Consider the following 14,863-nt stretch of genomic DNA (forward strand, 5'->3'; position numbering starts at 1 on the left):
TAGCCCAATACCTTCCACTCTAGTTGCAAAGGCTCTCCAAGGTCCCCAAAAGGCACTCTCCCCCACTGCCCCCCGTCTTGCTATCGAGGATCATTTAACAGGAGATGCCAGGGAACAAATCTGGGACCTTCTTCATGCTTCGTCTCCAGGACTGACAGCATTTTTTGGTTCTGCGACATGTGACAGAGGAAGAGAAGTATGCATTGGGGTGCAATTTTATCTGCCTTCAGAATCTTATGGTCTGTTGCAGGAAAGCTATTTGTTTGGAAATGATCAAGAATTGCTCAAAGAACATCCTAAGAATGTAAGAAGAACTCCAATGGATCAGACCAGGGTTTCTTAACTTTGGGCCCCCAGATGTTGTTGGACTACAACTCCCAGAATCCCCAGCCACAAAGGCCATGTCTGGGGATCCTGGGAGTTGTAGTCCAACAATATGGGGGGGGCAAGGTTAAGAAACCCTGGATCAGACCAAAGATTTATCCACCCCACCATCTTGTTTCCAGCCATGACCAATGTGATCTTACCCAAGTATGCAGGTGTGTGTGTGTACTATAGTCTCAGAACAAATGTCAAGTCCTGCAGCTATATTCACAGAGTGAGAAGAGTGCCACCTATCGGCACAACACATTCGCTTCTTTCAACCCCCAAGGGAAGAGAGGAAACTACAAATGGAGTCCAACAAGATGGAATAGATACAATATCAAAGCACTCTTATTAATACTGGAGAAGCAAATTTCCTGGCTCAAATGATCTCCCAAAGAGGACAGCAATCTCCTGCTTGGAGCAATCACTATTCCTCTCTGCACAGCATGCATTTCGGTGCAAAGACAGACGACCCTTTCTTCCCAAGTGCCATAGCCCTCCCCCTGCCCCCACCATCTCTCCCATCCTCCTCCTCCATCTTCTTCTTTATTTTAATCCCATGGGAAAGACTCTTTGCCATTGCCTGCAGAACCATCCGTCTCCAACAGATTGGTGCAGTCTGGCCCTGGGTGCTCTGGGGATTAGGTTGATCTAAATTTGACCAAAGGGACTGAAAAATCCATTTGGCTGTCATCTAAACACCCGTGAATTATTGCGGCTTCTGCCCATTAATTGCGACCAACACTCTGCTCAGTACCTTGGAGCTGATGCTCCCGCTTCACGAGGGCTGACGGAGCTCGAGAGACGGCCTTCAAGAGAGAACAAGCTGTGGGAACCGGAGAGCAGGAAAGGCCTCTCTGCCTAGCGGAATGGCAGGAACGACCAACCCCTGGGAGAAGTGGCTCGGCAGCTGAACCCAAGCCATCACTCACTCGGGTCCTCTTCCTTCTCATAGCCACCCACTGGGACTCATAAACTGAGCCGGATTCTGGGAGGGATAGTAAAAAGGGGTTCCGCTGATGTGGGAGGCCTGGGGGCGGGGGTGGTGGGTGGGGAGAGATGACAGCGGAGAGATGTATGTCTGATGGGAAGTGCAGCACCAAAGGAGAGGAGCGCTGGTCTTGTGGTAGCAAGCATGACTTGTCCCCTAAGCTAAGTACGGTCTGCCCTGGTTGCATATGAATGGGAGACTTGATGTGTGAGCACTGGAAGAGATTCCCCTCAGGGGATGGAGTCACTCTGGGAAGATCAGAAGGTTCCAAGTTCCCTTCTTGGCTTCTCCAAGATAGGGCTGAAAGGGACTCCTGCCTGCAACCTTGGAGAAGCCGCTGCCAGTCTGTGAAGACAATACTGAGCTTGATAGACCAATGGTCTGACTCAGTATATGGTAGCTTCCTATGTTCCTAAAGGAAGCAGCTCAGCCTTCATTAAGGACATGAAGGGGATGGAGCTATAGCTCAGTGGTGGACTAATCTGCCTTGCTTGCAGATTGATGCTCCGGTTCAACCCCTGGCAGCATCTCCAGGTACGGCTGGACAAGGCTCCTGTCTGAAACCTGGGAGAGCCACTGCCAGCCAGTGTAGGTGCTATTGCACTAGATGGATCAATGGTCTGACTCAGCACAAGCCTTTCTTTGTTAGGGTCATTAGCAGGACATTTCCATGGTTATGATATCAGGACCACTTTCCTTTCATCGCCTCCAGGACACAGCACAGCCCAAATGGCAGCATCAATGTGGACCATTGTGGCTGGGGGTGACAGGAGCTGCCGTCCAGCAACAATACCTCTTTAGGGTCTCAGGCAGAGGCCTTCAGCTCTGTTAGCTCCAATCCCTTTTCACTGCAGATGCCAGAAACTGGACTGGGGACCTTCTGTTTGCAAGCCATGCGCTCTGTGACTGAACTCCAGTCCCTTCCCTGAACAGCTTTTGAAACTCCTCTCCATTTCAAGAGTGGTTGGAAATGAAGTGGGGGTGAGAAGAGAGGCATTCAGAACTCAAGCCTAAAGCCTCCTGGGGTGAATGGAACTCGTGGCAGAGTTCTTTGTGTCCTGACCAGGGCTTCTACAATGAACAGTTTGTGCCCAGGCACTCTAGACTGTAATTGAAAGAGGGCATTCTTCATTTTTAGCATTTCCCCAAGGAAGAGCATGTAAGCCTAAAATGTGTGCCTACTGGATTTTTTACATAATAGATATATCATGCTTTAAATGTCAGGATTTTAGGTAGATATATACCCAGACGTGCACTAGAAAACTGGCAATGCATATCCCCCTACAGAGAACAGAAATAGCCACATAACGGCATGGATGTTCGCTCACAATTCTTACTCAGGTTCCTATAAACATTCTCACCAATGGTTATTAGTCAGGATGGCTACATGGAACCAACATGGTTCGAGTCACTCTACCTCTAAGTGTCAGGCAAACCAGCACAGAAGGGCTACTAGCTTCATACGCTGCTCATGAGCGTCCTAGATGCAGTTGAGTGGAGGCAGAACACCTGATCTGCCAACTCCTAGCCTGATCAAGCAAGGCTCTTCTTATGTTCCAGCTGACATTTCCAGGTGTGCCATTGCCTCTGTGGAGAGGGGTGGTGGTGGAATTGCACAGGGATGGATCCATAGCTCAAAGGTAGAGAATATGTTTTGTATGCAGGAGCTCCCAAGTTCAATATCTGGCAGCATTTCCAGACAGGGCTGGGAGAGACTCCTGCCTGAAACCTTGGAGAAGCCACTGCCAGTCAATGTAGACAATACTGAGCTAGATGGACCAAGGGTCTGACTTGGTAGACAGCAGCTTCCTATGAAAGACCCACCAAATCCCCTCTTAAACAGTTGTTAAAAAGGGGTCTTATTTCATAACATTTTTCACAATTGACATGCTCTTCGTTTTTATGGTCTTGCTTCTTCTAGGATCAGGAATGCACAACTTTGGTCCTCTAGCTGTTTTTGGATTACAGCTCCCGTCATCCCCAGCCACACTGGCCAAAAGTCAGGGATGATGGGAGTTGTAGTCCAACATCCGCAAGAGGGCTGAAGGTTGCAGCCTTGTTCTAGGTAGTTTGTTTTCAGATCGGGCATTGGGGTTGGCCAAACTGTTCACTCACCTGGTGCCCAAGGACATATGCAGGCCTGCCTCCGAGCTCAGGAGACCTGCCCAAGTGACCACCTTTGGGCAGCAGCAGTAGTAGGCAAGTGGCTGAGCACTGAAATGGAGAAGGAGTGCTCATTGCTGCTTCCCCCTGCCTGGTAAACCTAACATGGCCCAGTGGGGGTCCAAGGGGCCCCATCACCAGCGTGAGGCCCAGCAGAGAGCTTTGAACTAGAGCCCACCCCCAAACCTGGAGCTGGCCCAGATGGTTTTGCTATATTGCACTGTATTTTTGGTGGCTTGTTTCTATGTTTAAACGTATGATGCCTTGTGAAATTATATATTAAAGGTAGGTTATGAAGGACACAAAATAAATCTCCCACAAACTGCTAAAAGAAATTTTTTGCAGATGCATTGCATGGATAAAACTGGAAGCACACAGGAGGGAAAAGCACCACACCAACAGGCAGGTAGGAAGGAAACAGGAATGGTGCAAGAGCAGCTTCTTAAAGAGTAGATCCAGATGTGTTTCAAGAAGACCTCTTCTTCAGGGGAAGTGGTTTACAAGGCACAGTACTGAACGTCCAAGCAGCTTAGCTAACTGTTTCGGAGTTGAGTATTATGCCGTGTAAACCACTTCCCATGGAGAAAGCTGGGCCTAGGCTTAACTAGTCACAAAGAACACTTAGTAGCCCAGATGATACTAAGCACCTCCATCTGCATCAAAAGATGTGCCCAGCCAATTCAAGGGATTTCAGTGAGCATTAGAATTCAGAGACACACCCCACAGCAAATCTAAATCCACATCCACATCAGTATCATGCACAAAGGCCGACTTCCATTTGCAAATCTGATTAGATTGGGGTGATGCTGTTCAAATGGGTATGCAATTTTCCCCCACACATATTTTTAACATGTTACATCCGATGGCAAGAACAATCAGCACGCAGGCCGTAATTTGTGAGGGTTCAAGGGATCCATGTACATTCTGAGTAAGCCGGTGAAAAAGTCAAGGCCAAGCTGCATATAACATTAGTTGGGTGGTTTGTTTATTCTTCTTTACTGGTCATTCTTCTTTTCTCAGTAGCAACCATTGAGAGGGGGAGAGAGAGGAGCAGGACCACAGTGTGAGGAGCAGTGTTACCCCTTTGCTCTGCCAGGGTCCCAATCCAGATCACCCTCCCTGCCATAACTGCCTTTTGCTCTGGGAGGAAAGCCCCACTGGCATATACAGATGCTTCCCTCCCCAGACAAATAGCAGCCATGGAGGACTCATCCTGTGGCACAGAGCCCACGAGGTCTGGTGAGTAATGAAGCAAGGGGCAAGGCAGGCTTGGTTGGGACCCAGCACCACGGACAGCTCCACAGAACTAGCCACAGGTCCAACAGCAGTCAGAGGGAGATAGAGCTCTTCAATAGCTACCCTTCCTGGGCTCTTCCTTCAAGGTGCAGATTCCCTCCCCCAAGCATTTGAGGAGTCCCCTAATTTTACTGCATCCTCTCCCACCAAATCTTAAAGAGGCAGCCTTTTGGCCTAGAGCCTGGCTCTCCTCCTCCTCTCCTGCTGACCCTGCCTTGCCTCTCACCAGTGCTGATTTGAAGATATCGGGGTGGGGGCGAAGGTGGGGGACAACCTGGCTCTCCTGGGGGCTTGGGTTCCAAGGACATTCCTTGGGGTGTGTGGGTTTCCAGCTCTATGGGTGTTATCTCAAGCTCCGTCCGTGGAGATCTCTCAGGCTCTGGCCCAGAGTAAACCGCTCTGAGCCATTTTGGAAGGGCGGTATAGAGATTGAATGAATGAATGAATGAATGAATGAATGAATGAGGCCTGGGACTAAGTCTGGTATGAGTCCTGCCACTTTGGAGCCAGACTCAAAGTCACTAGTCAGGGCCAGAGTCATGACAACAGAGAGGGCCCCATTTGGATTAGGACTCTCTCACAGGGAGATAGGGTTAAAGCTCCCCCCTGCACACACACAAATACCAATCTGAACGCCTCCCCCAACCTTGCTTCCCAGAGCTGCTATTGAGGACATTGCAGTTTGGCCCTAAAGTGTCTGCAAGAAACGTTTCACTCAAATTTGAGAGGGGCTAGGAGAGAAAGCAGGGCTCACCCTATTTTGCTGCGGGAAAGGAGAGAAACTGGCTTTCATTAACCTCTAAAAACTTATAATTCCTGGAGAGGAGGTGTAGGGTGGCGTGGAGGGGTGTCAGGCAATTCAGAACTTCCCCTTCCTGAGCTACATGGGAAGATTTGAGGAGGTGGGTGTGTGTGAAAAAAAGGACACCTTTACTTTTTCCTTCCCCACTCTCCAGAAAGATCCCCCTTCTCCTTGCTAAATAGGAATAGAGAAGTTAGATTTGGGGTTAGCAGCAACACAGAATTTAAGGCCCTTGGTGCTGAGTAGCACAACATGGGAAGGATTAGGAGGGTGGGGAAGAAAAGAAGTGTCCTTTTCCTCCCCCATCCTCCTAGAACAGGGGTAGGCAAATGGGGCCCCCCCCGCTGTTGTTGAACTACAACTCCCATCATCCCCAGCCACAATTGCAGTCCAACAAGAGCGGGAGGGCCACGTTGGCCCACACCCCTGTCCTAGAATCTCCATGACAAGCTCCAGACAGCCCTACAAGATAGATCCCTGTTCAAGGCTGGCTGGAATCCTAAGGAGAAGTGATGTTCCTGGGGGCTAGAACTATGCGGCAACATTTTGTTGGAGGCCAAAACATTATGTTGGTGCAACATAAACTCAATTCCTCTCCTCAGTTGCAGGCTCAGGTGAATGTAGCAAAGTCACAGCACTATCTGCTCCATCCCTGCCAAGCGCAGGCGTGTGGAGGGGTCAGGACCCAACGCTTTGGAAACCCTCAATGCAGTAGCAGCTTGGGCTAATGAAACAGGGGCGCACCAAAGGAGGCCGCTTGGATGCAGGGCCAGATTAAGCTAGTGCGGGGCCTGTAGCATATGTCATAAAGGGGCCCTAAATTTTTAAAAATGCACTTAAATATTAAAACATAAATTATTTACTTGCATAGTAAAGTAATTCAATTGTTTCATTTGCTATATTTTGGGGTGTGGGAGACCAAGCCACAAATTCACACTTACTACAACCACAATGAACATTTATTTTCCAAGTTTTCCAATCAAAATTCTCAAAGCGGTTTAAATAGAAAAATAAAAAGCGGATAGATGATTCTCTGTCTCCAAAGGGCTCACACTCTAAAAAGAAAAATGTAGTAGGCACCAGCAACAGCCACTGGACAGATGCTGTGCTGGGCCTTCTCTTAAAAGGCACGTTTAGCAGGAAAGGGATATTGATTGGAAGCCGGGTGTGCGGGGCCTTTGAAAATGTGGGGCCCGTAGCAAATGCTACATTTGCTACTATGTTCATTTGCCATAACTTGGGTGGCTCCTCTCTTTCCCACCACGCTGCCTGCAGGCTGGCCATTCATCAGGTAGAGCCGCATGGTCAGCTCTCCCTGGCCAAATGGCCCGCCTCCTGGCAGCGTTGGGAGGAGAGAGAGGAGCCACCCAAAATGCTTCTGAGAAACAGAGGCAGCTGTACCTCCTCTGGTGCCCCTCCTGGCTCTTGAGGATGAGCTGCAACTACGTCAATGGGTCCCCTAAAATCCTACAAACAGTGAGGCACGCAAATCAAGAATTCTCTCACACTGGGTTCTCAAATTTGGGTCCCCAGATGATGTTGAACTACTACTTCCATTATCCTCAGCAGAGTCCAGCAATGTCCATGGACCAAACTTCCATAAACCCCAGCCACAATGGTCTCCCATTGTAGCTTGGGATAATGGGAGCTGTAGTCCAATGTCATCTGGGGTCCCAAGTTTGAGAATCCCGGGTCTATGTGACGTTCTCGGGATCTCTGTACAGCTTTTATCTTGCCCCAGCAAAACCCAGCTCTAGAGTTGGTCTTAAAAGCTACCACTTAGTCAATATGATTATGAATACACACACTCACACACACACAATTCTACCCCTTTTAGCAGATCAGAAACCTTGTGGAAAGCACAGACCTCAAAATCACTCTCAGCAAGCAAAAAGCGATTGATGGAACAAAATGAGACAAAACCCAGCGAAATTAACATTGAAAAATCCGGTCTATACAAATTATTGAAGTAATCCTCTTAGGAGTAAATCTTCAATCTTGCTCACATAGCATCTCACTTGAGATGTCAGAACCATTTCTGCGTACATCCCCAGAATACAAATGTAGCTGCTTAGCAACATAACCCACCCACCCCTTTTAAAAATTGGGGAGGGGTGGCTAGCAATTTCATTTTAGTTTTCCAACTGGCATCCTGTATTTCCAGGGGCCATATCAGACCCGTGAGGTGGCTATGTTTTGTATCTAGTTTTCTGATCTAGGTTAAAAGTTATGGCCTATTTTATCTTGTATACATTGAATTAAATTAATATGGGCATAGAAAATTAGGGCCTGGTGCATAGTGGCTCCTTGAGACTTCACTGCAAATTGGGAGCCAATCTCAAAAATATAGTTCTTCTCTGCCCTCCTTCCTCCTCTGGCCCAAATTCTCTTCTCCCTTCTCAAAGGAATCTTAGCCATGCTATAGCATGCAGTCGCAGGTGCAAACTGTAGTTAATAGAAGCCATGGTTCCGTCATAAACTGGAGACTGCAATAGATTGAAGTAGTTTTGCAGACCCTGGTTAAGAAGGAACCATGAGCAGTCTCAGTGCAGGTGCAAAGTTTAAACCTCAATGAAAGCTGACTAGGAAAGGGAATGGGGGGATTGTGTCAGAGAGAAGAGAAGCGAGAGGGCAGGAATACACATTCTTGAGGCCATCCCCCGGTTTGGGGGGATTTTTGCAGGATGTCAGCATCAAAATTCTACCAGGTGGCACATTACCTCCCTCTGTAAGAACCCTACTAGGGTTGCCCATAATGAAATTAGGATTATTCTATTTCCCCCTATGAGCTAATTTTGCCCCAGCAGGAGCATCCTTTCCTGAAGTCTTTTGATTGTGCCATTAGAATCATTTTCATAGCTGCTGGTCAAGATGCCGCAAATCAAAGACTACTATGCATTCAAACACTCTGTACAGGACGAACATTTGGCAACGGACACCTTTCTGCTACACAGAACCCCAAAGTAGGAGATACAGATATATGCCAAATTGCCAGAGGGGACTGGAAAAGACAGAGTTGCAGTTTTACTATCCCGCACCACACCGCCCAGCCTAAAGGTAAATCAGAGGTGTTGTTCGCTGTGGAATGCCTATAAGGTCAGTGACAAATAGCATCATCATGATGAATAATGCATCCCTTGATAAAGGTCAGTCTGTGGAGTAGCTCTTTCTTCTCTTAAAAGAAGGCAGGGCATGCAGCCTCCACTTTCCCAGAGAAATCAAAAAAGGACCTTACAAGGCACCTAGGTGGCACTTTTCACACTCAAATGTATAAGGGAAAAATCACTTCACTAGTACAGCTCCCTCAGGGAAGCCAGACGTGGCTGGCTCAAGGCTCAACAGCAACACAATCCGACAAGCATGTACATGGGTGGCAAAAGCCTATGCTTCCCCTTAAAGGGGGAATGAATTGGCATTAAAAACAGATGTCATCTCCCCCAAGAAGTCAACACTGTAAAGCAAAGCAACCACTGGGCATTCACAGGCCTAGCCTTGATTGCCCAGGAATATTCACCATGTCTTTAGGAAGGTGAAATGCTCGGGATTGGAATGATACAAATGGAAAGAAGAACAGAAAGTCCAGCTCACCTTAATCTTGAATATTTTCTTCATGCCAACCCTGATGGAAGGATGCTACCTCCTAAATTTGCGAGGCTAAGTAGAGCAACCTCCTCGGTTGTGTTCTACCCAAATAATGACCAGGATAACATGCGGCTTAATCTGACAGCTTTGGTTCAGCCTTACAGCTAAGGGCAAAGAGGGATGTGGTTGACCCCTTTTAAGTCAGGAAAACAGAGAGTATCTGGAAAACACATCCTCGTATTTTTAGACAACTACAGAGAGCAAACGGGCAACCAGAAATATCATGTTTCGCAAGACACTCCTCCTCTCCAGTTTTGTTAATCGTCAAGTCCTAACTGCCCAAAAACATTTCCCAAAACTCAAATCCAAACACACCCATCGTGTTCCAAATATATCTGCTCACTGGTAGATGATGCTCCACATGCATCTTTCATGCACCTGGATTTCTTGGAGATTCTTTTTTTCTGGTACAAAAACACCACTTTCGAGATACAGCAAAGACATTTCAGTTCCATGTTAAGTCTGAAAACTGATGAGCCTGGGTATTGTAACACGAAGGCTGCTTGTATGAGCATCACATGTTCAGAGATGAGCCCAATCCTATGCACGTTTACTCAGAAGAAAATCCTACTTGATTCAATGGGATTGATTCTCATTGAACAGTGCACCGGTTTGCAGCGGGGAAAGAATGTCTGATCAGCTGCATATGTAATGACTCGGCTTAGAAAAACAGCTGAAATGCAAATTTGCTCAGATTCATCCCTCCTTACCCTTTTCACCACTCCCTCCCCTCTCAGACCGCAGGTTCCTCAGCCTTTGTTGCTGTCAGGTCACACTGTAAAGCATCATTACTATTCCAGTTTATTTGGAGTGCCTGTATGATGGACATTACTGATGTAAACTGAACCCATCTGTAAATCCTCTTCTGGTTAACTAGAGGTTGACCAGAGGTAGCTACGGTAGTTTAAGGAGTTTCCCAACACTTGCCAATATGAGGTGCTAGAAACAAGGGGCAGTTGGTCCCTCCAGAAGGGGAGGGACCATCCCTCTATATGACGCCCTTCTTACAGGAAGGGTCAGATCTCATAACATGGCCCTAGATTCCTCCATCCATATACAGACTGTTTCTTTTGTAGTGTTGGGATGATGTTTTGGGGTTGTTACTGGCATTGTATCTGTATTTTATTTGTATTTTTCTTCTGTTCACTTCTTCTGTAACAATAAATACTGATTGATATCTATCCATAGAACCCATCGGACAAAAACAGGTGCCATGCAACTGAGCCAAAGCTCACTGGAAGAGCATCTGCAAGCTCACATGAAGAAAGTCCCCGGTTTACTCCCTGGCAGCATCTCCAGGTAGGGCTGGGGGCACTCCTACCTGAAAGCTTGAAGAAGCTGCTGCCAGTCAGTGTAGACAGTACTGAGTTAGATGGACCAAGCGTCTGTCTTGGTATAAGACAGCTTCCTATTTCCCTATGTGACTAGCTACAGAAATCAAAATGGTCATTGTAACAACTCTATTAATGAACAGTTCAAACAGTGATTTGTCTGCCCTTGTTCCCAGCTCTCAACAGACCATCTAATTTTTTCTGCCCTTGAACCCAAAACACATCAGAAACCATTTTAGAAGGGGTGCAACAGGGTCACAGTTCTAGTCCATGATTTTCAAAACACTGTGCAAATGATATTTCAATGTCAGCTTGAAAAGGACATTGGAAGCTTAGTGAGGCAAGGCAGCCCAATACACTGAGCAGCACATGATGGGAACTACAAAACCTAGGGACATTCACAAATCTACTATTAGCTCCCTTCAAAAATGTATATGGAAACCTGTCCCCCTTGGGATGCAGCTTCACCCTAAAGGTAAAGTAAAGTGTGCCGTCAAGTCAATTTTGACTCCTGGCATCCACAGAACCCTGTGGTTGTCTTTTGGTAAAATACAGGAGAGGTTTACCATTGCCTCCTCCCGCACAGTGTGAGATGATGCCTTTCAGCACCTTCCTATATCGCTGCTGCCCAATATAGTACCAGCGGGGATTTGAACCGGCAACCTTGTGCTTGTTAGTCAAGCATTTCCCCGCTGCGCCACTTAAGGTGGCAGCTTCACCATAGACCCAGACTTATGACTATGAGCTTGTCCAGATTCATGTCCCCTAAAATTGCAGCAATCCCCTTTAATTTTAATGAGGTTCTTCTGAAGAAGCTAAGCTCCCTGCTCATCGATGAAACATAACTCATCAATCGCATGAGCAAATCTCTAGGCCTTACTGAGACCACTGAAACTAATAAAGCACGTAAGTCACACAACTAACTAAAGTCCCATTAATTTCAATGGGACTTAGTCATGACTAATGAAGGCTGGATCCTGCCTGTTGCAGGGCTAGTTGTTTTCTCAGCAAATCCTGGAAAGTCCCCAATAAAGTGGAGGGTAATATCCACAATGCAGTGTGAATGGAACCTAGGATTGACAAGCAAAGACCCAAAAAGGTGAGCTGGGGGTGGGAGGCAGCCAAGTCGATCCCAGTTGTCTCCAGGCATTCTAAAATGGAAGATAACCTCTATCTCCCCCCACTCTCTAAAAGAGAAGACCAGTGTCTCGTGAAATTCACCCACGGTGCACCGAATAAGAAGAGCGAGCTCTCTTCTGTTTCCCTCAGCAGCTTTCCTTCTAAGAGCATCTATTTTTAGGCAGGAACATATAAATCACTGCAGTTCACAGTCCTGCACAGCATTTCCTTTGCAAGGAATACTAAACATTCAAACATGCATGCTCCGACCAATACTGGCCACCAGCATATTTAAGCCATTGAAACTGGTCTTTGAGTGCCATGTGCCGGTTTACGGGAGGGTAATTCATCAGAACCCCCTCACAGCTCCCACCAAAATGCCATCCCCACCCCTGCCCTTCAGATGGGAAACTGAGACACCAAAACCCTAGAGGGGTTGACTGCTTTAGGTCACCTAAAAGATGAGCTAGATGAGAGGTAGCTAAATGGGTCGTGGATCTTACCCTCCAATTTTGGAAACTGGAAATAATAATTAAAAATTCACATCTCCTCTATGATAGACTGTTAAATAAGTTAGTTAGGAGAATTAGCAGCTATCTTCCAACAACTGGCAATATACTGAGATACATATTTAAGACATTAACTCCATTGGCATCTAAATTAACTGAGATGTGCAATAAATACTAAATACACCCACTTTGGAACAGGGAAGAGAAACATCATAAATGCAACATAGAGAACCAAGCCCTCCTTCTCCTTTGCCTCCACACAGATTAATAGCTCGCAGCACACTGAACACAGATCTAAAGCGCAAGCAGAGCTCCGTACACAGACATACATGCAAGCAAGCAAGCAATAATCTGTCCAGTGAACTGAAGGAAAGCATTTCTTTCTCATCACAACCAGCATCCATTGCATTAATGAACAAGAAAAGAATCACCAACAGACAAGACAACACAATGAACCATGAATGGTGGGCTTCTATTAATTAAATAAAAATGGTTTGTGGGTTTTAAAAAAAAAACTTACATTGATTTTTGGCAATTTTCCTTCGGTCATTATACACAGCAGTTGGGCTGTGTACAGAATACCTGATCCAAAAAGAAATATAACCACATTATGAAAAGACAAAGGGATAAGGGAAGAGCAGGATTCAGGTTGAACACATACAGCTTTTAACAACGTTAGAGAAAGCACTTCTGTGTGGGTCGGAAATCCAGTTAGCTCTCCTCTCACTGTCTAAACCAGGGATGCAGAAGAATGCTCTCTAGCTGCTCATACCCTCTGAGGGCGAAAGGAAATAAAGATATACATATATCGCTCCAAATGGTCAGAGAGAGAAAAGCAAAACAACGTCAGAAAATCTCAGAGCTGAACCATCCCTCCTCCCTTGCTTGACATGTGAATTTGAAATGGTGGTGTTGGTGGTGGGGGGGGGGAGAGAAAGAGGCAGCGGCTGGTAATGAAATGAGGGGAAGCTTTAAAGAAGAAGAATCCGTCCTATTCAACCGAAAAGAACAAGATTCAAATGGCACTGGCATCTAAGGAGACCAATGGGTTAAGCCCTCACATGGGAAGTGGTTCTTTCCCCCCAAGGATCAGGAGGAGACAAGGAACAGAAAATGTGTCCATGCTTCCCTTATCTAGAAAGGCAGCTGAAGCTTTAAGGGGGTGCACTGCAGCTCCAAAGGAATGGATCCCCCCCTTGCACTGAGTGATACAGGGGGTTGCTATGATACAGTCAACGGCTTTATCCTTGGATCCCGTAGCAGACGATACTGAATGTTGCTAAAGAAACCACTCAGCCATTTAAAGCATCCATCTGCAACACACATGTGGTCACAATTGCCAGGATCCCTCTCTCTTTCGCTCTCTCCCCCTCCCTGCTCCTTCTCTGGCAGATTTGTAAACTGGGGGAAAGGAGAGCCTGGCGCTGGAGGGTTGGCTTTTATGTAAAGCTGTCACTGGGTTAAAGAAGTCATAGCCGATCAATCATATGCAATTAATCAATGGAGTGAATTTGCATATGGGTAAAGGCAGTGGTATTGAAGCAAGAAGCATGCTTCGTTTTCAAACAATGCACGTCTGGGTCATAGGAGGCACCTTCTCAGAAGAGGCATTCCATGCTGTGTAGGAGAAAAACAGGTGCCTCTTTCCCGTCTCCAGTATGTGTCTATTACATTTTTTAAATTGCTGCCTGGTTCATTGGGGCACCATTTTCAGTTTATTAAAAACATTTAATGGATTCAACATCACAGTCCTACTTTTGTGTATGAACACTCCTCCTCTTACAAAATAATAACAGGCAACATCTAGACTGAATTAGCCACTGCTAAGACCCATGGAAAAGTAATGGGATTTACATTAAGTCCCATTGATTTCAATGGTGTTTAGTCATGACTAACTAGTCTCAATCCGGTCAAGCACGCCTTGCCTTTCTCTCTCCCATAGCCCTACATATATGAAAGAACGATCTAGGGATGGAGTCATATAAAGAGTCAGGAAGTAATTTTTCTAATGCAATATTCTGAGAAAGACCCTCGGATGCCATAAAGGGCTGTCACCTTGGGCTACTTGGAACAGTGGGGTATACATTCCAATAATACCTGATAAATAAGATAGTATGGTCGAAAGATTCACATTTACAGGAGAAGGATGTGGGGTGAAGTTTGCTCAAATTATTTGCAGGATCCAGTTCTATGGCTCCATTTTGCAAAAGAAAACCAAGCCCACCTATCAAATCTGGGGGGAAGGGCAGTAAATTATCTTCCTTCCCTTTAAATCTTCTCTTTGATCATCAGCCACTTAGAGAGGAAAGTCTTTGCATTTTGGAATCCCAGTGCAAAATTCTAGGTGCAACGCCCAAGGGTTCTTTGAGGCTGGTTTGAGAATGAAGCCTTCCGTTGGGTGAATAAGCCCCTTTCAGGACTCAGAACCACAGGATCTTAGAGCGGGTATAGAGATTATGGAGGCCCCCTCATCCACTTATTTTCAGTTTCCAATCCTAGGAGTGCTTACTTAGGAGTTTCACTGCATTCATTGGAGTTTCCTTCCAAGTCAAGATATATAACATTGGGCGGCACTTAAGAATCATGAGGTTTGGGGTTTGGTTTGGTTTGGGGTTGTTGTTGTTTTTAAAAGAACTTCCTTCGT

At 46.3% G+C, this 14,863-nt stretch overlaps 1 protein-coding gene across 11 annotated transcripts in view; it reads right to left on the reverse strand.

Moving 5' to 3' along the window:
* ARHGEF9 (Cdc42 guanine nucleotide exchange factor 9) overlaps positions 1-14,863 on the reverse strand; it is a 204,139-nt gene that overhangs the window by 108,025 nt on the left and 81,251 nt on the right. For 3 of the 11 annotated variants that reach the window (XM_053273658.1, XM_053273657.1, XM_053273659.1), the window contains exon 2: positions 12,740-12,801. The exons of the other annotated variants lie outside the window; for them this stretch is intronic. In XM_053273658.1, the coding sequence (XP_053129633.1) occupies positions 12,740-12,769 (30 nt within the window). In that variant the 5' untranslated portion in view covers positions 12,770-12,801. The remainder of the gene's footprint in view (positions 1-12,739; positions 12,802-14,863) is intronic. 11 annotated transcript variants of the gene reach the window in all.

Source organism: Hemicordylus capensis, chromosome 11, assembly GCF_027244095.1.
Source record: "Hemicordylus capensis ecotype Gifberg chromosome 11, rHemCap1.1.pri, whole genome shotgun sequence".
Lineage (NCBI taxonomy): Eukaryota > Metazoa > Chordata > Lepidosauria > Squamata > Cordylidae > Hemicordylus > Hemicordylus capensis.